At 58.2% G+C, this 18,698-nt stretch overlaps 3 protein-coding genes across 7 annotated transcripts; 2 read left to right on the top strand and 1 right to left on the bottom strand.

Annotated features, from left to right (window-relative positions):
- Positions 1 to 1,236: 1,236 nt before the first annotated feature.
- On the bottom strand, positions 1,237 to 11,202 carry GUK1 (guanylate kinase 1). Of its 2 annotated transcripts, none has more exons than XM_005893882.3 (8): positions 11,050 to 11,202; positions 3,972 to 4,085; positions 3,688 to 3,729; positions 3,487 to 3,583; positions 2,105 to 2,243; positions 1,950 to 2,034; positions 1,682 to 1,767; positions 1,237 to 1,549 (listed from the first exon to the last, which is right to left on the bottom strand). In XM_005893882.3, the coding sequence occupies exons 1-8, from the start codon at positions 11,108 to 11,110 to the stop codon at positions 1,514 to 1,516; spliced, it is 660 nt and encodes a 219-aa protein (XP_005893944.3). In that variant the 5' UTR covers positions 11,111 to 11,202; the 3' UTR covers positions 1,237 to 1,513. The 2 variants fall into 2 exon arrangements, with proteins under 2 accessions (XP_005893944.3, XP_070229544.1); XM_070373443.1 differs by having other exon boundaries at positions 2,105 to 2,239.
- Positions 11,194 to 15,636, top strand: MRPL55 (mitochondrial ribosomal protein L55). Of its 4 annotated transcripts, none has more exons than XM_005893883.3 (4): positions 11,205 to 11,343; positions 12,145 to 12,231; positions 14,271 to 14,475; positions 14,837 to 15,333. In XM_005893883.3, exons 2-4 carry the CDS (start codon positions 12,164 to 12,166, stop codon positions 14,984 to 14,986), a joined length of 423 nt encoding a protein of 140 aa, XP_005893945.2. In that variant the 5' UTR covers positions 11,205 to 11,343; positions 12,145 to 12,163; the 3' UTR covers positions 14,987 to 15,333. The 4 variants fall into 4 exon arrangements, with proteins under 4 accessions (XP_070229546.1, XP_005893945.2, XP_014333096.1 ...); XM_014477610.2 differs by having other exon boundaries at positions 11,207 to 11,343; positions 12,142 to 12,231; positions 14,837 to 15,176; XM_014477611.2 differs by having other exon boundaries at positions 11,341 to 11,440; positions 12,142 to 12,231; positions 14,837 to 15,337.
- A 149-nt stretch (positions 15,637 to 15,785) lies between these two features.
- Positions 15,786 to 18,061, top strand: C7H1orf35 (chromosome 7 C1orf35 homolog). Its single transcript, XM_070373441.1, has 8 exons — positions 15,786 to 15,970; positions 16,060 to 16,210; positions 16,366 to 16,411; positions 16,499 to 16,578; positions 16,784 to 16,856; positions 17,037 to 17,122; positions 17,558 to 17,680; positions 17,764 to 18,061. The coding sequence occupies exons 1-8, from the start codon at positions 15,877 to 15,879 to the stop codon at positions 17,816 to 17,818; spliced, it is 708 nt and encodes a 235-aa protein (XP_070229542.1). The 5' UTR covers positions 15,786 to 15,876; the 3' UTR covers positions 17,819 to 18,061.
- The last annotated feature ends 637 nt before the right edge of the window (positions 18,062 to 18,698 follow it).

The following is an 18,698-nucleotide window of genomic DNA, read 5'->3' as shown; positions in this document are numbered from 1 at the left end:
GGACAGACCCCCAGAATGGAGGGCCGGTCAGGCCCAGAACCTGTCATCTCTTGGTGTTGGCTGTTTCCAGAGTCGTGCCTAGGCCCCTGGGACTGCGGACCCAGAGTGAAGAATGTGCCGCTCAGCCCTAAATGGCACCCCACCCATGGTCTCCTGGTGACATCCTACCTTTTCCAGGCCAGGAAACAAGTCCTTCTGAGCCTTTCCACCTGCTGGCCAGCTGGACACAGCCCTCCTGAGTGTGCACCCAGCTAAGTCCAGGGCCCGACCCAGGGCCACCTCTCACCGCCAAGCACAATGTGGGGGGAGGGCCTTCAAGGGCTCCATTGTTCCCCCCGTGGCCCCGGGTCTGAATCCCTGATTGTCCCTGGGGCTGGACGGGTCCCAGAGTGGGAAGCAGCCTCTCCCAGCTACACAGCAGGTCAGGAGGCAGCCCAGCCCCGTCTCGCTGGCCCTCAGGGTGGAGGCTCTGTAGCACCCCTCTGCCTGCCATCCAGCTTTCAGGCCCAGCTCTCACCTGCCCTCACTGTCTATCCGGGCTCTGGGATGAAGCCCAGGCTTTCTGTTCCTGCGCGGGCTCCCTGCCTCCTCCCAGCCTGCATCTACCATCTGTCTGGGTTCCATGGCAGAACATGGCCTGGGCGTGGACCAGGGCCCAGGCGAGTGCCCCCTGTGTCTAGTACTGATACAGCTCAGCTGCCCTGACTTGAGCTGGGTGGCTTCTGAAGGCATCTTCTGAGACTCCAGAGCCTGGAACCCCAACAGAGGCCCCCAGACATCCTCCCTGGGTGGGCCTCTCCAGGGCCAGCCAGATCCCCAGGGGGCTGTGCACAAGGCCCCAGAGGCAGGCGTCTCCTCCCTGCCCCAGGGCAGGCTCCGTCCCTCTCCAGGTCTGCAGTGTCCCTCTGCCACTCTCAGCCCAGGTCAGGGACCGGGAGGAGGAGTGGTTTGAGAAGGATGAGCCCCAAGACCTTCTGACCCCAGCCTCGACGGCTACTCAGATACAGTGGGAGATGAGGTCCTGCACCCACCTGGGGGGGAGTCCTGGGCAAGGAGTGTGCGGCAGCTCAGGAGCAGCCTCTCTGGGGGCCAGCAGCCCAGAGCAACAGGTGTAAGGTGGCTGCTGCCCTCTGGGGGTGGCCAGTCAGAGCAGGGCTGTCCAGAGTGGGGACGGGGTGGCTCTGGAATGGTGTACTGTGGACCCACCCACCCAGGGCCATGATCCAAGGGCTCAAGGACACTCTAACCCAGCAGTTCTTTATTTGGATGTTGGCCTGGCTTCCACGGGTAAGGGGTTGACAGGGCATGGTGGGGAGGAAGCCTAGAAATGGACGTGGGGCATGGGGGTAAGAGACAAGGTCCTCCAAGCATGGAGGGGGTGAGGGAAGATGGGCAGCGCCCTGTCTCTGGGTCCCAGCTGAGGTGAGCAGAGTCACTGCCAGGAGACTCTGGCCCACTGACGTGGGCGCCAGGCTCTGGGCCCCACCTGAGAGGACACAGCTGGCGGGCCTCCTCAGGACTGACCAGTGCCTTGGGCCTTCTTTATTTCCTGCCAGAGAGAAAGAGAGGCTGAGGAAAGGAAGGTCTCGCCCAGGGCCTGGGGCCACCACATCACCTGTCCCAGCCTGCTTTACCCGTTTGCCACACAGATGTCTGAGGCCCCACCTCCACCCCAGCCCACCTCGGAGAGCGCCTCCTTCAGGGCCCAGTAGGCCTTGTCCAGACTGTCGTTGACGATGATCAGGTCAAACAGGCCGGGCTCCTTGCCTGAGGGTGGGGGCAGGGTCAGTGGAAGCTCTGGGAACGGAGCGGGGGTCTGGGGACCCTTCACAGGGACCACAGGGCTGGGTGACGGCTCCAGCCCTCCTGTGCCCCTTGGTGGGGGGACTGGTCTCCTGCGGGGTGTGGGGGGGTCTAGGGGAGGCCGCGTGCTGGGCGCCCTCACTCACTGCTCTCCATGTCAGCCCGGGCAGCTGCCAGACGCTTGGCCAGGCTCTCCTCTGTCTCTGTGTTCCGCTGTCGCAGCCGCTGCTCCTGAGACAGAGCACGAGGTCAGAAGGTCCGAGCACGCGGGGCTGCCCCCCACGCCCGCCTCGGCCCCCACCAGGACATCCAGTGAGGGCGGCTGCACGAAGATGTAGATGGGCCGCAGGTCGGTCTTCTTGATGTTGCGCACGCCCTGCAGGTCCACGTCCAGCACGCAGATGCGGTTCATGGCCTGCACGGCCCGCACAGCGGCCTTGCTGGGGAGTGAGGGGAGGGGAGCCGCTCAGCCGTGGGCGCCCCAGTCCTAGCAGCCCCCGCGGCTTCAGAGAGCCTCAGTGGGACCTCATCCCCCATCCCCCGCTCTGGGTCTGTCTGGGGGTGCCCACAAGGGCCTACTCTAACTGGCATCTGCTCCTTCATTCTGGAAGCACTCCGAGCAACGCTTGCACGAGGGGGCCCTCTGCTGGTCCAGGGGTGGTGGTAGGGAGTGTGTCTGTTAGGGAGTAGCAACCTTCAGACCCCGGCCCAGAGCCTCTCCCTCTCCTGGCACCTCCCCCCAGGCCCCACACCACGCCATCACCTCAACCAGTCCCACCCGCCCATCACGCCTCCAGAAGTGTCTGTACTACCTTCTGGCTCACGTCCCCAGGCTGGTGATGGCAACCCCCTCCCATGTCCTGCCTGCGGGGGCCCTGCGTGGGGAGGGATGCTCTGGCCCCCACTGCACAACAGGACACGCCCCTGGGCTTTCTCACCTCCTGGCCGCCCTTTGCAGGCCCTGGCCCCTCACCCAGGGGTCACCAAGTACTATGTGCTCCTCACCCGCTGAGGGGAGAGCCCCTCAGTGGGTCCTGTGTGTCTCAACAGTGGCCAAATGACCCCCCTCAGTGGCCCACTGCTCTGCCCATCTGCACCCGGGGCAGAGGACGATGGGTCCTGGCGGTGCCCGCCTCCCCCAGCCAGGCGGCTCAGGGACCGGCTGTGCACAGAGGCAGGCCTGGGCCTGCCTGCCTGAGTCAGGACACTGCTCCTGGGCCTTGTGAGTCAGATGGGAGGAGCCAGCAGAGACCCTGCTCTGGTTGGTTGGTAGCGTGGGAGGGGGTGCAGCTGCTGTTTTGCCAGGGACCCTTCCCAGGCTACCCTACTGACTGGAGGGGAAGGGCCACATGAAACCTGCAGACCCCTAAGACACAGGTCCCCTGAGTCCTCCCTGCACGCTGGCTCCTCGTCTGGCCCACTTCTCACAGCAGCCTGGCCAGGAGACACAAGTGGGGCTGGGCCCGGAGTGGGTAGCCCGGAGATTTCTGACTCAAGCTCCATCATGACCTCTAGAGGGCTGAGTCCTTGGCCTCAAGTGCCCAGACAGCCGGCAGAGAGAAACCCCAACCTGGGGCCCAGCCAAGGGGAGACCCCCAGGGCCTACAGACACCCCCTGCCTGGGTCACCCACTCCTGGTCCCTGGGGGAATGAGAGGAAGGGAAGGCCCAAAGCACCGCCCACCTGGTCCCATACAAGTTCCCTGAGAACTCGGCGTGCTCGATGAAGTCTCCAGCAGCAATGTCGCGCTGCATCACCTCCCTGGTCACAAAGTAGTAATCTGCAAGGAGAAGGTGCAGACAGGAGACAGGCTCAGGCGCCCCTGACGATCGTTGGGCTGCTAGCGTCTTGTGCCGGAGCACAGGGCCATCTGGCCAAGCTCACCTTTGCCGTTCTCCTCTCCTGGCCTCGGGTCCCTTGTCGTGTCTAGGAATAAGTAACAGCGATGGCCTTGGGACACCTGGAACCTCAAGTATCCCATCCCCAGGGCCTGCCCCGTGGCCTGCCGCCCATCCAGAGGTGTGGGAAGGGAGGCTACAGACTGGGGTCGGCAGTGTGGGGGCTTCCGCCCCAGTGTGTGGCAGTGGGCGCGGTGCATCAGGGCATGTTAGCAAGGGTCTTTGTCCCCAGTCTCTTCTGGACCCTCCCCCACCTCCCCGGGGCCTCACGGGACACGCTGAAGCCAAAGATGCTGCCATGTTCCTGCAGGAGTTTCTTCAGTAGGGTGCTCTTCCCAGCCCCTGAGGGTCCGCTCAGGACAACGGGCCTTGGTCCTGACATCCCTGTGGGGAGGCGGGGGGAGAGGCAAGTCTCAGCAGGGCCTTGCTCCCTGCTGCATGGAGGTGGACGTGCTGCTGCGTATGGTGGTGGCTGCAGTGCCCAAGTGAACTCACCCCAGCAATGAGGCAGAGCCGAGGTACCACCACTCAGAGCCATGCCTAAACCCCGCCTATGCCTCCCTGTGGGTGGTGACACGTGCACCGACCACAAATGCGTGGCCTCCCCAGCTGTCCACTACTACCCTACGTCTCAAGGAGCCTGGACTTTGGCTCCTGGGAGGGGCACATCCAGGTCCCAATTCCTGTGTCTCCTGGCACCACACTTCGGAGGTGTCCTTGGTCAAGGTCAGTGGAACCCAAGGTCTGTTCTGGGAACTTCCATTGAAAAGTGAGGAGCTAATCCCAGGGTCCCTGACTCCCCTCTGTGATACCTGGGTCTCATGAAGCCAGCAGGAGAGCAGGGCATCACCCTCCCAGCTCGTAACATAGGGTGCCTGCCACAGGTGAGAACACCGAGGGCAGGAAGGGTGGGAGAGGTCTGGAGGGATCAGCTGAGCCTGCTCTATCCCCACTGGACCACCCTGCAGCCCTCATATAGGACCTACCTTCTGAGTAGCCTCTGTGCTCAGCTTGGGGCTGCACTGGCTGAGCTGAGACAGTGGTAATCCTTGCCTGCTCCCCACTGTCTGAGCACTAAATCCCTCCCAATGCAGCCCGCACCACCTGCTCAACAGAGGGAAACGCTGCTCCTCACCCGAGAAGTGCACCTGCCTCCCGAGCCATGTGACAAGACGAGCTGAGGAAGGTTAGGTGCACTGGGAGCCGCAGAAGACAGGAATCAAGGCTGGCACTAAGCTAAGGGGCTAGCAGGCTATGCACTGCCCCAGAGGGAGGCAGAGCCCAGACGCGCGTGTGATGAGCTGGCCTGCCCCTGCAGTGCTCTGTGTGGAGGTCCCCAGGCAGCAGTGGTGGCCAGCAGTGAGGCCCGGGAGGAACAGGCCACTCTGCGTGGGCAGCTCTCCAGCAGGCCCCCTGGTGGGCACTGCTTTCCTAATCTGCAATGTAGGCCAACCTGGGTAATCTGGCTAAAGCATGGCTATTCTGGGACCATCAGGCTGTATGCAAACGCCCTGAAGAAGGACTCGGGAATCAGACATGACCACCTGCTGAAAGAGATAGAAGAAATGGATCCAGAGGAGCTCACCACCGCTCTGTCATTTCTGAGTGGCCAGTTCTTAGCTCCTTTGTCCCGTCCCAGTTTCCTACTAGAATAGTGAAAGTGAAGTTGCTTGGTCGTGTTCGACTCTGCAACCCCATGGACTGTAGCCCACCAGGCTCCTCCATCCGAGGGGTTTTCCAGGCAAGAATACTGGAGTGGGGTGCCATTTCCTTTTCCAGGCGATCTTCCTGACCCAGGGCTTGAACCCAGGTCTCCCGCACTGCAGGCAGCCTCTTTATCATCTGAGCCACCAGGGAAGCCAACAGTGCATTATTGTAAGACAGCAAGTCCCACTGACTCACAGCTCCTTTCTGGGGTCCTGATTTTCCCCCCCAGACACAGCGCCACCATACAAATGCCCACACATTTGTGTGTCTGACTCCAAGCCCACTGCTGTTGCCTGCCCAGGAGAGCACAGCACCCTTGCTACCCTAAGGACTGGTGCAAGGGAAGGTCTCACTTCTGCCTCACACTGCCCTTCATAAAGTCCCTTCCTTTGCAGAACGAACATCCTGTGGGCAGCCCAGCCCAGCCTGTCCTGACTTTCTAGGTGCTGAGTGACCAGGGTGCTGGGTGAGTTATGGGGGAGGGATATCGGAGGGCAGAGGAGATACTGGGGGTCACTAGGTCCCTGAGCAAGGTTGCTGCTTCTAGAGGGGCCCTGGAAAGGGAGTATGGAGGCTGGGGTCTGTCACCCACTGGCTGGCCTCTGGATTGTGCCAAGTCACCACTGCACACATGTCCCTGCCAACCTCGCAAGCAGGGGCAGCTGTGGCCGTTCAGCATCCTAGGTCTTCCCAGGCCCCAGCCACAGGAATGTGAGTTTCCCCAGGGCAGGGGTAACACCAAAGTGGACACATGCCAGGTCTCACAAGAGGTGAACCAGAAAGCCTCCAGGGGCCTTGCTCACAGCAACAAACGCTCCACTTGGTGGGTGCACCTGGCACCTTCTGGACCCAACTTGGGGCATCCACCTCCAGGGAGTGGAGGACCCATCACACCTGCCTATGAAGATCCCCCTCAGGAACACTCTGCTCCTTTCCTCACGCCCAACTTGGGCAGGTCCCCCACCCTCACATCCCAGACCCACAACTACACACCTGCCAGCAACACCCAGGCTGTGCCTTACCTGCTCTGTGCTCCAGGCTAGCACAGGCACCCTAACACACTCCCCTGGCAGTTCCTGCTCTGCTTCCCATGCATACGGCCATGGCTAGATGTTGTGGTCACAAGCTCTAACATCTGAACACTGGAAAACTACACAGAGAAGACACGTCTTCAATCAGGACCAATTACTACACATGCAAGTCCCAGCGCCTGAAACCCTCACGGGCCATGTTGTGCAAAAGTCTTACTCATCGTCTCGCCTCGAAACCCTGGCTTCCATCTGGCTTTATGTCCCATGTCGGAACTCTGGGGGCAGGGACACAGCCCCTGCATCCCGCTGAGACCTCCCACCCCCAGCCCAACCACCACGGGCAGTGACCAGCAGGCACGTACGCGCACCCGGGGGACTGGCTGATGGCTGCGACACTCACTGCCTGCGTGGGTCCAAATCATCACTGCACCCTGCCGGCTCTGCCTCACAGGGTGTCCTCCCGAGTCCCCACCTGCCCCTCAAGCCCGGGCCCCAGGCCTCTTCAGAGCTGTCATTCATTCAACCTTCTTCAAAGGTTACACTGCTGGGCACAAGGGGAGAGGGAACCACCCAGCACCACTGCCTCGAGGTGGGTGGGATCTAGCCGGCCAAGCTCATCTGTGCATCTCTGTAGTCTTTCCTCTTGTGGGGTCCCTCCCTGAGGCTGTCTCCTTTCACCACAAAGGTTTGAACCACACAGACCCCGTCGGAGTGGCTGAGCCTGGCAGAAGGCACCTGGGGAGCTGCTGAGTGCTGGGCTCCACCCAGGGACCACGGTGACAAGAGTGTGCACGAAAGCCTCCTCCGACAGGGGCACCCTCAGTGTGGGACCGAGCTCAAGGCCTCTCGGTCCCAGTGACCAAGTGCCCCAGCCCCCGAGGCTGATTCTGGCCCCATCTCCTGATAGAACTGACTGGCAGTTAGGAATGTTCTGTCGCCCCTACTCCTTGACTATTTCACAATTCCAAACTCCAGCTTCCCAGCAAGATACTGGAAATTTTCACAAGGACACCAATAAGGATGAGGGATGCAATTTCTGTAGGAATCGCTGGTGCAAGCCTGTGTGTTCTGGAATGCTCTCTTCACAAGGAGCTCCTCAGGCAGACCTGGGGGGTTTGCTCTCCCTTCTGCTTCTACCCGACTTCCCGTCCCGTCCCAAGGGCGGGGCATGGCCACCACTTTGTCCTCTCTGAGAGCCTAAGACAAGGCACAGCCCTCTGGGGACAGAGAAGGGAGAGTCACGCCCCATCAGCACTCTAGACCTGCGCTCATCTGGGTCAGGACGGCTGGCCACGCTCCATCCCCCAAACAGGCTGTGTGGGACGGAGGAACTTCTCTGGCCGTGGCCTCAGGCGCTCCACGTGTGGGACGTGTCCTGGCCCAGTGACTTTCAGAAAACACTTCACCTTCAAGAACCTAATTTGAAATGGGAGAGCCAGTGTTTCCTTTTTACTTCTTCTCACAGTAGGGTGGGACCATGCCTTGCATGGAGGAAGCTTGGCCCTCTCAGGGAAGAAGCAAGAAGCCACACCATGGCAAGAAGCGCACACACTGTGAAGGACTTAGGCCTGTCACGGCACTACACAGCTGCATCTGGGTCTCCTTCCATAGAGAAGAATCGAGATTCAGTCTCATGTGAGAGCCTCAGTTCTAGCCCTAAGGGAAGGTAGAGGGAGCGAGAACGGGGAAAGGGGTCCAGGACATACAAACCATGGAGCAGGAAGAAGCCCGACCCCTTCTGGGTGGAGAAGGTTCACTCTCACAGAAGGGGAAGAAAGGATCAGCCAGGCACCAGGGAGAATCAAGGCCCAGCACACACAGGATCAGAGAGGGACCTGGAGGAAACCACGGCTGGGCACACCAAGGGTCAGAGGAGGACCCGGGAGGAGAAGAGGCCTCATGCCACTGCAGCCAGGCTCAGAGTCCGAGTGCAGGGCCGCTGCCACACCAGGGCCCCCAAGCCCACCCTCTGTGCCCACCCTGTCCTCCTGGAGGACTGAGGCCACCTCCCTCCACCCCAACCACACCGTGACACCTTCCCTCCTGCTCTTCCTCAAATTCTCTGAGCATGTTTCTTGACTTATGCTAAACGCGATGCAAAAGATGGAAATGAACAGTTCAGGTCTTTAAAAAAAAAAAAGTTTGGGTATGGCTGAAGAAAAATGTACAATTTTAGAACTCCCAGAATCTACTTACTACTCAAAGAAACTTCTGATCTTCCCAGTTCCAGACAAAGGTTGGGTCAACGTGTTCTCAGAATCTAAAGGAGAGCTCAGGCAAACTACATCTGTCACAGGTGTGGCACCAACTCAGATTACAAGCTGGCCTGGTGTGTGCAGGCAAGTGTGTGAAATCTTACAAGAGGACAGAGAGAGCGTTCATGTGGCAGGAAATTCAACTTGTTAATGATAAGACAGGAAGCCACACCCAGTCCACATTCCTCTTAGTGGTAAAGGTTTTCCTGGGTCCCTCACAAGTCATATGGGCTTTCCTGGTGGCTCAGACAATTAAGAATCTGCCTGCAATGCAGGAGACCCAAGTTGGATCCCTGGGTGGGGAAGATCCCTTGGAGGAGGAAATGACAACCCACTCCAGTATTCTTGCCTGAAGAATTCTATGAACAGAGGAGCCTGAACTACAGTCCATGGGGTCACAAAGAGTTGCACATGACTGAGCGACTAACACACTTCACAAGTCACGGTCTGGGAGGCGAATGACAGCAAAGCCCACATTTGGGCAGGCACACCACCAAGGGACACTCGCATGGGACTCATGCATGAGTGATAGCCATGAAAAGCACATCTTGGCTTCCTCCTCCTGTCCTGGTTGGCCCCATCTCATAGTGGCCAACCATCACCTCAGATTTCACCTCCCTCACCCCTATGCTGCTGCTGCTGCTAAGTCACTTCAGTCGTGTCTGACTCTGTGCGACCCCAGAGACGGCAGCCCACCAGACTCCCCAGTCCCTGGGATTCTCCAGGCAAGAACACTGCAGTGGGTTACCATTTCCTTCTCCAATGCATGAAAGTGAAAAGTGAAAGCGAAGTCGCTCAGTGTGTCTGACTCTTAGTGACCCCATAGACGGCAGCCCACCATGCTCCCCAGTCCCTGGGATTTTTCCAGGCAAGAACACTGGGTGGGGTGCCATTGCCTTCTCCATCCACCCCTATGAAAGGCAGTCAAAACAAGTGAGGTGGCATACCTCACTGCTCCTCCTCAAACCAGCACCTGGGCAAAGGAAGCTTATTCCCCTCCACTGCTTCCAAAAGAATGTCTAAAAAAAGCAGATGAGCAGCTCCAGCAACCTAGACTTGCGGTGTCTTGTCCCCAGGGAAGCTGAACCCCAACTACCATGCCCCTGTCATGTCAGAAAGGCCTGCCACCAACAACCTGCTCCTGTATGGAATGCCCAACAGGGCTAGGTTGTGGGGCTGGCCAAGAAACTGCGGCAGTCCCAGGGGCCCTCCTGTCTGGGAGTCCGTGGAGCAGTCAGCTGTGCCCACCTAGGACCCTGCCCTGGGTTTGCAATCTGCGGTGGGAACCAAACATAGCGCCAGAGCTGGACTACCGGGAGGATTTCCCTTAAGCGCGGCGTAGACTACGTATTTCTGCAGGCCAGGTGAGCTAATCGGGACTTTGGTGACTCTGCCGTACCAGGGGCAACCTAAGGGCCTTCAAAACCCTGATCTCCCAGGGTTTTCGGCTTTGTTCTGTGGCCCTCCTTGGAGAAGGGTGTCAAGCTGCTTTCCCTCTTTGCCCCTCTGCATCCTGCAGGGTCCACAAGGCGTCCAGCATGAAGTCCTCAGACTGCAGGGGTTTTACAAACTGTTTGGAGCTTCCAATGTCAGAATAATTTCCTCTTATATTTTGGGGACTGATACAGGGGAACCAGTTTTTTAATTGTCCAAGTAAAAGTGCTTCTGCACTGCTGCTGCTGCTGCTGCTAAGTCGCTTCAGTCGTGTCCGACTCTCTGCGACCCCATAGACGGCAGCCCACCATGCTCCCCCGTCCCTGGGATTCTCTAGGCAAGGACACTGGAGTGGGTTGCCATTTCCTTCTCCAATGCATGAAAGTGAAAAGTGAAAGTGAAGTCTTTCAGTCGTGTCCGACTCTTAGCGACCCCATGGACTGCAGCCTACCAGGCTCCTCGGTCCATGGGATTCTCCAGGCAAGACTACTGGAGTGGGGTGCCATTGCCTTCTCCTCCAAGTAAAAATAATAACTACCAAAGGCAATTCTAACACAGAGCCACACTGGATAAAACTTCAAAGTGAAGGGAAGCCTCGCTGAATGTAACTCCATGCAGACTACCCTATTCTGGTCTCCCTCCGCTTTGCTTATCCTGAAACAGAGCTCTGGGAACCACGGAGGGACGCCGAGGGCAGTTTCGGTGGCTGGCGAAATGACAGAATTCACGAGCACAACCCCACGAGTCCCAGAAGGAGACCCACGACACCCGCGCTCAGCACGGGGTCCGGGCTCCTCGCACGCGAGTAGCGGCAGTCCCTGCCTCTCTGCCGCGGATTCAGACCGTGACACACGGGCCTGGATCCTCCTGTGGTCTGCGCGCGCCCAGAACTCCGTCCCGCTCTGAGGGGCCGCCACTCACCGTCCGAGAGGGCCCGGCCAAGGGCGGCCGCCGCCAGCCCGGCCAGCGGGCGCCGCAGCATGAAGGGCCGCCGTCGCCGCCGCCCGGGCGGACATACGTCACAGCGTCGCGCCGCGCCGGCCTCTCTCCGCCCCGCAGAGGCTTACGTCACCGCCGCGCCAGACCCGCCTGAACCAGCGGGCAAGTAAGTCAGAGCTGCGCCGGCCTCGCCGCGCCTCGGAAGGCCGTACGTCAGCGCCGCGAGACCCTGCGCCCGCGGATGACGTCGGGGCGAAGCCACACGAGGAGTGAAAAGTAAGTTTACCTTGACTATGTACTCACTTCTGGCCAGTCCCGCACCCGTTGGCCTGTGGCGGCCGAGCCGCTGGTCCTCGAGGCCGCTCCGGAGCCGGTGAGGGTGGCAAGTTGGTGCCGAAAAGGCGCCGCGTCGCGCGGGCTTGGAGGGCTTCCTTCAAGGGAGGGTCCGGGCCCTGCCGCTAGCCGCCCTTGAGGGTATCACCTGGGAGGTTTATGGCATTGCGGTTTCCTGTTGAGTCATCTCCTAAGGCGGAAGGAGGCCTGCAGGGAATCTTGACAGGGAGGGCTCTTTTCCTGGGGTCGTAATGTTTGAGACATCAAGTATTCGACATTTGAAGCAACTGGTTTATCACCGCGGAAACCTCAGCTTCCCTGGGAGTCAGGACTTAGTAAGCCGCGGCTGCTCTTTGGTAATCCTTACCTCGCTGCATTTTGTGAGAATGAAATGACCTTGGAAAACAGGTATGAGCTAGTCATCACCGTTTACGTTGCATTCCATCCTCAGAGTGCTTTGTCTGACTCAGTAACCCACCAGAATGGGCCCAGGCCCTGCTGCAGACAGTTTACTGAGTCAAAGTTTTGGGGAGTAGAACTGAGGCATCTGTAGATCAGAGACGTCCCACAGGTAATTCTAATGCCAGGTGAGGGCCGAAAGCCTCATAGATTGTTTGGGCAACACTTGCACTGACCTGGTAAAGTCTGTCCGAGATGGCTTTGTTCCTGCCTGGGATTTGTTGAGAACCGATTAGATGGAAAGTCCTGTCTTTTAAAAAGATCTTTTATTTCCTTGCCTAGCAGTTGCACACTGAGCCAGTGAATGACCCTAGGCCTTCAGGTGCTGCAGGGGCTCTCAGGAGGAATGTCGGCCAAGGGCAGCCTGCTTCGGTAAGAATGGACTTTCAGGCCCTTTGGGACTCCTGTAATGGGGCCACCCGAAGAATCCCAACTCAACAGCCTTAGGCTTTGCAGCCTTAGTTAAGCCTCCAGAGCCAGCGCGTTTTATCTGGAGAAATACATACAAATACATATGTGTGGGGGTTTCCCTGGTGGCTCAGTCAGTAAAGAATCTGCCTGCAGTGCAGGAGACCCAGGTTTGATTGCTGGGTCGGGAAGATACCCTGGAGAAGGAAGTGGCACCCCACTCCAGTATTCGGGATTTCCTGGGAAATCCCATGGACAGAGGAGTCTGACCAGCTATCGTCCCTGGGGTGGCAAGAGTTGGACATGACTTAATGACTAAATCACCACCACCACATATGTATGGATACCTTAACAGTGTTGAAGGAGGAATGGAAGTGACTTGTGAGTACCTGGCACCAAACTGATGTGGTGGTGGCCACTGTCCTATTCAGAGCCTACAGGCCACCTCTGGAGAAGACCATGGCCTTGGTCTTCTTCCCATCAGACTCTTCCCATCAGAACTGCCTCCCCATCTGCAAATCTCCAAGTGAGTGCTGATGGAGGAGAGAATGAATTCAGGTTTTAAATTGTTTCTGTGGAACCTAGGAAGAAGGATGTAGCACCTGAGCTGTGGGTTAGTATGAAGATGGGGAAGGGACTTGGTTGCAGCATTTCCAGAAGGGCCCTTGTGCTGGAAAAGGTTCATGTTGAAACTGCAGCCACTGTTCTGGTGGGAAAGCATTCACTCTTTCCACTCAAGGGTTGGTTCCTGCCCCTTCCAGGAGCCTCCTGAATCAGCAACCCCAGATTGTCTGGAGTGGCTGTGCCCTGAGCTCCGTGGTGTTGCTTAGGTACAGGCCCTGCCCAGCTCACTGTGGGTTCCTCTGGTGGTGGAGTTCACCCACTTCTTTCTCCCATCTTGCACTTCTGGAGGATTTTGCCAGAATTTACTGAGCACTCAGCTCGGGAGGGTCTGGGACTGATTTCATGGCAAGTAAGATACAGCTCTCTCGCCCCAGGCCATCATACTAGTGGAAGAAATGGGCCATCAGTCTGAGGAGTCAGCTGGAAATCGCAGTGGGGTGGCGGGGACCGCAGCCAAAGCGGAGGCTGCCATGCTGTGGCTGTGCATGGCCTGTGACTGCTTTGTGTAGAGAGAAGTCCTGAAAGTCTGGTGGGAGCTACTGAATTGATGTGAATATCAGGAAACAGATGGATTGAGGTACAATCTGTGGTTCGGAATTCAAGTTCGTATGAAAGCAGGCTGGAAGGGACTCTGTGTGTGGGGACGGGTGTCATGTGGCAAGGTTAGGACAGGGAAATCCAGGTCCTAAGTGGATGAGACAAATGTGGCCTCACGTAGCTGGGTTGAGCGGGGTGTGAATAGGCCCTATTCTGTCACCTTAGAGCATGTGCTCTGCACTGTGCAGAAGAGCTGTGTGCCCATCACACTCAGAAGCCAAGTGGACTGGGTGTCTCAGTCGGCTTGGGCTAAGGCAGCAGAACACAGACAGGCAGCTTATGAAAACTGGAAGTCTGAGATTAGGGTGCCAGCAGGGTTCTGGTGAACCAGGTTCCTGGTTCAGAGATGGCTGCCTTGTGGTGGTGTCCTCATATGGAGAGAGTTACCTCTCTGGTCTCTTCTTATAAGGGCACCAATCATACTGTGGAGACTCCACCATCATCTAACCCTAATCACCATCCAAAGGTCCTACCTCCTGACACCATCTCACTGGGGTTAGGGCTTCAAGGTGTGAATGGGGACGGGGTGGACTCAAATGGACAGTTCACAACACCAGGTTTGCAGTCCCCTGGAAGTCAGCTTCCCATTCAGTGCTATAGTCTAGCACCATAGCCTTGGGGTCAGGCCTCACCAGAGACCCACCAGGGTTCTGGATGTGGAGTGGAGCTGCTCTGACCACATCCTGCCCTGGTGCGCGTTGCTGTGTGCCCCCACAGGAGCTGGGCTGCGTGGCCACTCTGGCCCTGGCGCCAGCCACTGACCAGCACACGTGTGTCTGCAGCCTGCTCTGGCAGCGTGGGATGACGAGGGCTGCCCCTGAGAGCTGCCGCTACCTGTATACATCCTCTTGGCGGGCTGACTGCAACAGAGCCTCACTCACTCGAGTGCACCGGCAGACCTACGCACGCCTCTACCCTATTCTCCTGGTCAAGCAGGATGGTTCCACCATCCACATCCGCTATCCAGAGCCGCGTCGGATACTCACAGTAAGCTTCCTTCCCCGACACTCCCTAGGATCAGGTCCTGGAGGACCTAGCCTGTAGAGACTACTCCTCCAGGAGCTCGTGGGCTTAGAACCCACCGTTGCTGGACTGGGAGGGGAGTGAGTCATGGGTCAGAATTTTTGGTTGAGGAGAGGGAAGAAGGTGACCTGGAGTGCACTCCACAGACCAAGGTAAGAAAGCAGTGAGCTGTATGGTTGAAAAAAAGTTTTGAAGCGAGAGAAAACCCACAGAACACATAAAACCTAAACTTATGTGGTAGATGATAACAAGGTGAAGCAGAGACCCTGGAGAACATCCTGGTACCCTCCACCTGAGCCGTGTACACACCCCTTCCTCCCCACAGATGCCTGTGGACCTGGACTCCTTGTCCCCAGAGGAAAGGCGTGCACGATTCCGAAAACGAGAGGGCCAGCTGAAAGAGAAGAAGGAGGAGCCAGAGCTCGCTGACGACTTTGATGTGGAGCAGTACAAGCAGTTTTGGACCAAAAAGTGATGGTGCCTGGAAGCTGCTGTGTCCTAGGGAATGCTGTGGAGCAGGGAGGGGCACGTGTCTTTAAATCATGAGTTGATGAAGCTGTATCTTGTGAAAAGATCAATACAAAGGACATTCAAATAACAGTCTTGACACTGTTGTAAATCCCTCAGAAAACATTTGTTCACCCTACAGATTCAATTCAGGGGCTGGCTAGTGGAGTGGCACCCCTCCACTCACTAGAATTGTTATCATTGAGTCTAATCTGGTCTGCTGTGATGATAAACAGAACTGCACTTGCCCAACAACTAGCTCAGTTTAGTTCAGATACTGACCCATCAGCAGTGACTGCCAACACCTTGGGGGTGACTGAGGCATTCTCTGCGCTGTCGGGGGGAATGAATGCAATGAGGTGTGCTTGCATGCTTCCTCGGAAACTAGACACAGCTGGTCCTCCCGAGGGCGGAGGCCGAGCGTGGCAGGCACGACCTGACCTTGGCCGCTGTCCTGTCTCCCAGGCAGCCGGCTACCTGATAGACACCTCCAACAGCTATAGTTGGAAGCCTTCAGTCGTTGTCTCGTGCCTACCCCTCCAGCACAGCCCCGGGAACACGGCACGCAATGGGAACTGTGGCTCTGGGGCGTCACCCACATAATATGATTTATAAAATTGTCGGTCGTGGCAGCGCGATGCTTAGGTACAGCCGCCTCACCTTTCGCAAGTGCAGATGCTGTGTCGCGTCAGTGTGCAGGCGCTCTGGCTAGGACGCCCGGGGCGGGAAGGGGGACAGTGCGCAAGCGCGCGGGGCTGGCGCGGAAGTGACGTCACCGTGTGCGACGCCGGAGTGGGAGCTGGGACCTGTAGGGCCTTGGTACTTGGAATCCCGGGGAGAGGGCTGCACGTTACCGCAATGTTCGGCTCCAGCCGGGGCGGCGTGCGCGGCGGGCAGGACCAGTTCAGCTGGGAGGATGTGAAGACTGACAAGCAGAGGGAGAACTACCTGGGTGAGTGGGGCGCCGGGACCCGGAGCTCGCGGGCTGTGGGTTCGCCGAGCCGCGGGCCGTGCGGAGGGCTTGGCGTTCTGTTCCCGCAGGCAACTCGCTGATGGCCCCGGTGGGCCGCTGGCAGAAGGGCCGTGACCTCACTTGGTACGCCAAGGGCCGGGCGAACAGCGCTGGGCTGAGCCGGGAGCAGGAATTGGCGGCTGTGAGGCAGGCGGAACAGGAGGCGCTCATGGCAGCGCTGTGAGTGTGCCTCGGGAGCTTGAGTGGGGAGGCGGTGGTGGGGGGTGTTACTTCTGGGTGGGTGCGCGGCGGGGGTGGGTAGGACCGCGGCGTGGCTGGGGGAAGAGGCGAGGCGAGGCTCGCCGCTCCCTGAAGCTCACGCGCGGCCTCCGCAGAGGCTACAAGAACGTAAAGAAGCAGCCCACCGGCCTGAGCAAGGAGGTGAGATGGGCTCTTTTGGAGGGTGGGGCTGGGTTGGGGAGGGGGCTGATCCCGCTCTCCAGCGAGCACTTGCACTCCCCTCCACAGGATTTTGTTGAAGTTTGTAAGCGGGAAGGTGGTGACCCCGAAAAGGGAGTGGACCGGCTTCTGGGTCTTGGGAGCTCCAGGTGCGGGGCCGGAGGGGGGGGGGCCTCGGGAGCCCCAGAAATCGCGAGGGTGCGGCTTCTTGGGGCTTGGCACTGTCAGCTGCCTAAGGTGGAAACCAGTGCGGGTCATCTAGGCCAACCACTTCTCTAGGGAGGCCTGGGGATGGGGGGCGGCCCTTGTCGTGGGGGTGTTTCACCATAGAGTATTTTACCCACGTTCCCGCAGTGGCTCTGTAGGGCGAGTGGCGCTGTCCCGGGAAGACAAAGAGGCCGCTAAGCTGGGGCTTTCGGTATTCACGGTAATTACTCCCAAATATGCTGGGATCTCATGGTGGGGTGGGAGTCGGTCTGAGCACCTCTTCCAGTTGAGGGCTACGAGGCAGGCCGTCTTTGGGGAGGCTCTCCCAGCTTCTGGCTGGTTCTTCCCTGTCGGTATGCCGGGGCACACTGCACGCCCCCAGAGTGGCATTTCTCGGCAGCACCACCGCGTGGAGAGCAGTCGGCCAGGGACCTCCTTGGCTTTGGCCAAGAAGAAGCTTCGGTCAGAGGAGAAGGTGGAGCCGGGGTAAGGCCCTCCCCAGGGCACAGAACTGCTTTCTCTCAGCATGTTGGCTGCTTCTCCAGTCAGGTTCCCAGCTCCAGCCCTCTTTTTCTTCTGAGGAGCCTTGGGGTGCAGTGAGCCCTAGGGAAGGCTCATGACTGCCCACCAACCCGCAGCAGGGTCAGGGGCACTGGAGGGTGTCAGCACTTGGCCCCAAGAGTGCAGGGGCATCCTAGTGGGAGGGCTGGAAGCAGCAATGAGATTGTCAGGTAGGTGCTGCCCTGCAGACCTTTTGCCATAGTCGTGTCTGTGCTGCTCATGGTAGCTGCTGGCCACACGTGGTACTGAGTTATTCTTAGTGACTTGAGGTTGGAATGGCTACACATGGTCAGTGGCCACTGTGGTCTAGACCCCCCAAAGCCCCAGAGGCTTCTAGCACTCATGCACTCCCCCTTGTAGTCCTGAAAGTCACAGGAAGAGCAGGAAAGAGAAGAAAAAGAAGAGGCACAAGAAAGAGAAAAGAAAAAAAGAAAAGGATCGTGGGAGGCGGCTGGATTCCTCACTGCCCCCTGCTCCCATCCAGTAGGTGCAGCTGCCTAGGGGTGGAGATGAGGTGTGCTTGGCAGGCCGAGCCCCTCAGCCCAGGCATCTCGTGGTCTCCCTAGGCATGACTCTGACTCTTCAACTTGCTGCAAGAAGCGCAGGCACGACAGTGACTGAGGCCCAGGGGTCTGGAGGACTGGCCTGTGGGGGTTACCCCAGGCTCCCAGAGAGGCTTGAAGTCCCTCAGTCGTGTCCAGCTCTTTGTGACCCCATCGACTATAGCCCGCCAGGCTCCTCTGTCCATGGAATTCTCCAGGCCAGAATACTGAAGAGGCTTAGTTGTGGTCCAGTATGGCTACTTCTATTTTTCTTTGTATTGACCCACTCTTTGTACTTAAATAAACTTATTTTAAGTGGAAAGTGTCTTATACTAAGAAGAAAGTTGCTGTTGTGTCCTAACAGAAAGTGATGTGTGAAATGCGGTAAATCTTGGGAGTTCCAGGAAGGCCATCTGCAGTCACACTGAGGGGCACTGTCCTTTTGGTGGTCAGCATCCTGGGTTCCCCTGTTGGCCTGGCCCCTGCATCTACTTCAGGTGTACCAAGAGCCCTGGATTATGTGTAGTCAGCAGGGAGGGCGGAGGGACCAAAGCTGCTCAGCTGCAAGCAGGTGACCGTGCTAGAAGGGGGCAGTCTGGGCTGGGCATCTAGATCATGGGGAAGTGGACTTGTACCTGCAGCCACCCACGTCTTCCTAGGCCACCAAAGATCTTCTAACCACTGTCCCACACTTACCCCACCCCCCCACCTCTGCCTGCTGCACAGGCACTGGCTCCCTCCCCCCAGCCCCCATCTCCAAGGCTGAAGGAACACATACGACGTTGCCATCCATAGAAAAAAAGAAAACATCCTACAAACCACACTGGAATAAAGACAAAACCTAGACTGGATTCATTACCGAGGTTCTTGTTTTGCTGCTGATTTTAAAAGAAATGAGAACTGAAAGCAACTCTGTCTTAAAGGCACTCGGCACAGGCTATCAACCTGTTAGAGATCAC

Source organism: Bos mutus, chromosome 7, assembly GCF_027580195.1.
Source record: "Bos mutus isolate GX-2022 chromosome 7, NWIPB_WYAK_1.1, whole genome shotgun sequence".
NCBI classification, from domain to species: Eukaryota; Metazoa; Chordata; class Mammalia; order Artiodactyla; family Bovidae; genus Bos; species Bos mutus.
This window is presented reverse-complemented; position numbering and strand designations above follow the sequence as displayed.

Bases quoted from the DNA above. Each gene is read 5' to 3' on its own strand.
- GUK1 (XM_070373443.1), bottom strand. From the start codon at position 11,144: ATGTCCGCCCGGGCGGCGGCGACGGCGGCCCTTCATGCTGCGGCGCCC. The intron at 3,584-3,687 runs GTGAGCTTGGCC...TTCTCCTTGCAG, and splicing joins AGGAGAGGAGAACGGCAAAG to ATTACTACTTTGTGACCAGG. The intron at 1,768-1,949 runs GTGAGTGAGGGC...CCCCACCCTCAG, and splicing joins CCGGGCTGACATGGAGAGCA to GCAAGGAGCCCGGCCTGTTT.
- MRPL55 (XM_014477611.2), top strand. From the start codon at position 12,164: ATGACCCTAGGCCTTCAGGTGCTGCAGGGGCTCTCAGGAGGAATGTCG. The intron at 12,232-14,270 runs GTAAGAATGGAC...GTGTGTCTGCAG, and splicing joins GCCAAGGGCAGCCTGCTTCG to CCTGCTCTGGCAGCGTGGGA. The intron at 14,476-14,836 runs GTAAGCTTCCTT...TCCTCCCCACAG, and splicing joins AGCCGCGTCGGATACTCACA to ATGCCTGTGGACCTGGACTC.
- C7H1orf35 (XM_070373441.1), top strand. From the start codon at position 15,877: ATGTTCGGCTCCAGCCGGGGCGGCGTGCGCGGCGGGCAGGACCAGTTC. The intron at 15,971-16,059 runs GTGAGTGGGGCG...CTGTTCCCGCAG, and splicing joins GCAGAGGGAGAACTACCTGG to GCAACTCGCTGATGGCCCCG. The intron at 16,857-17,036 runs GTAATTACTCCC...ATTTCTCGGCAG, and splicing joins TGGGGCTTTCGGTATTCACG to CACCACCGCGTGGAGAGCAG.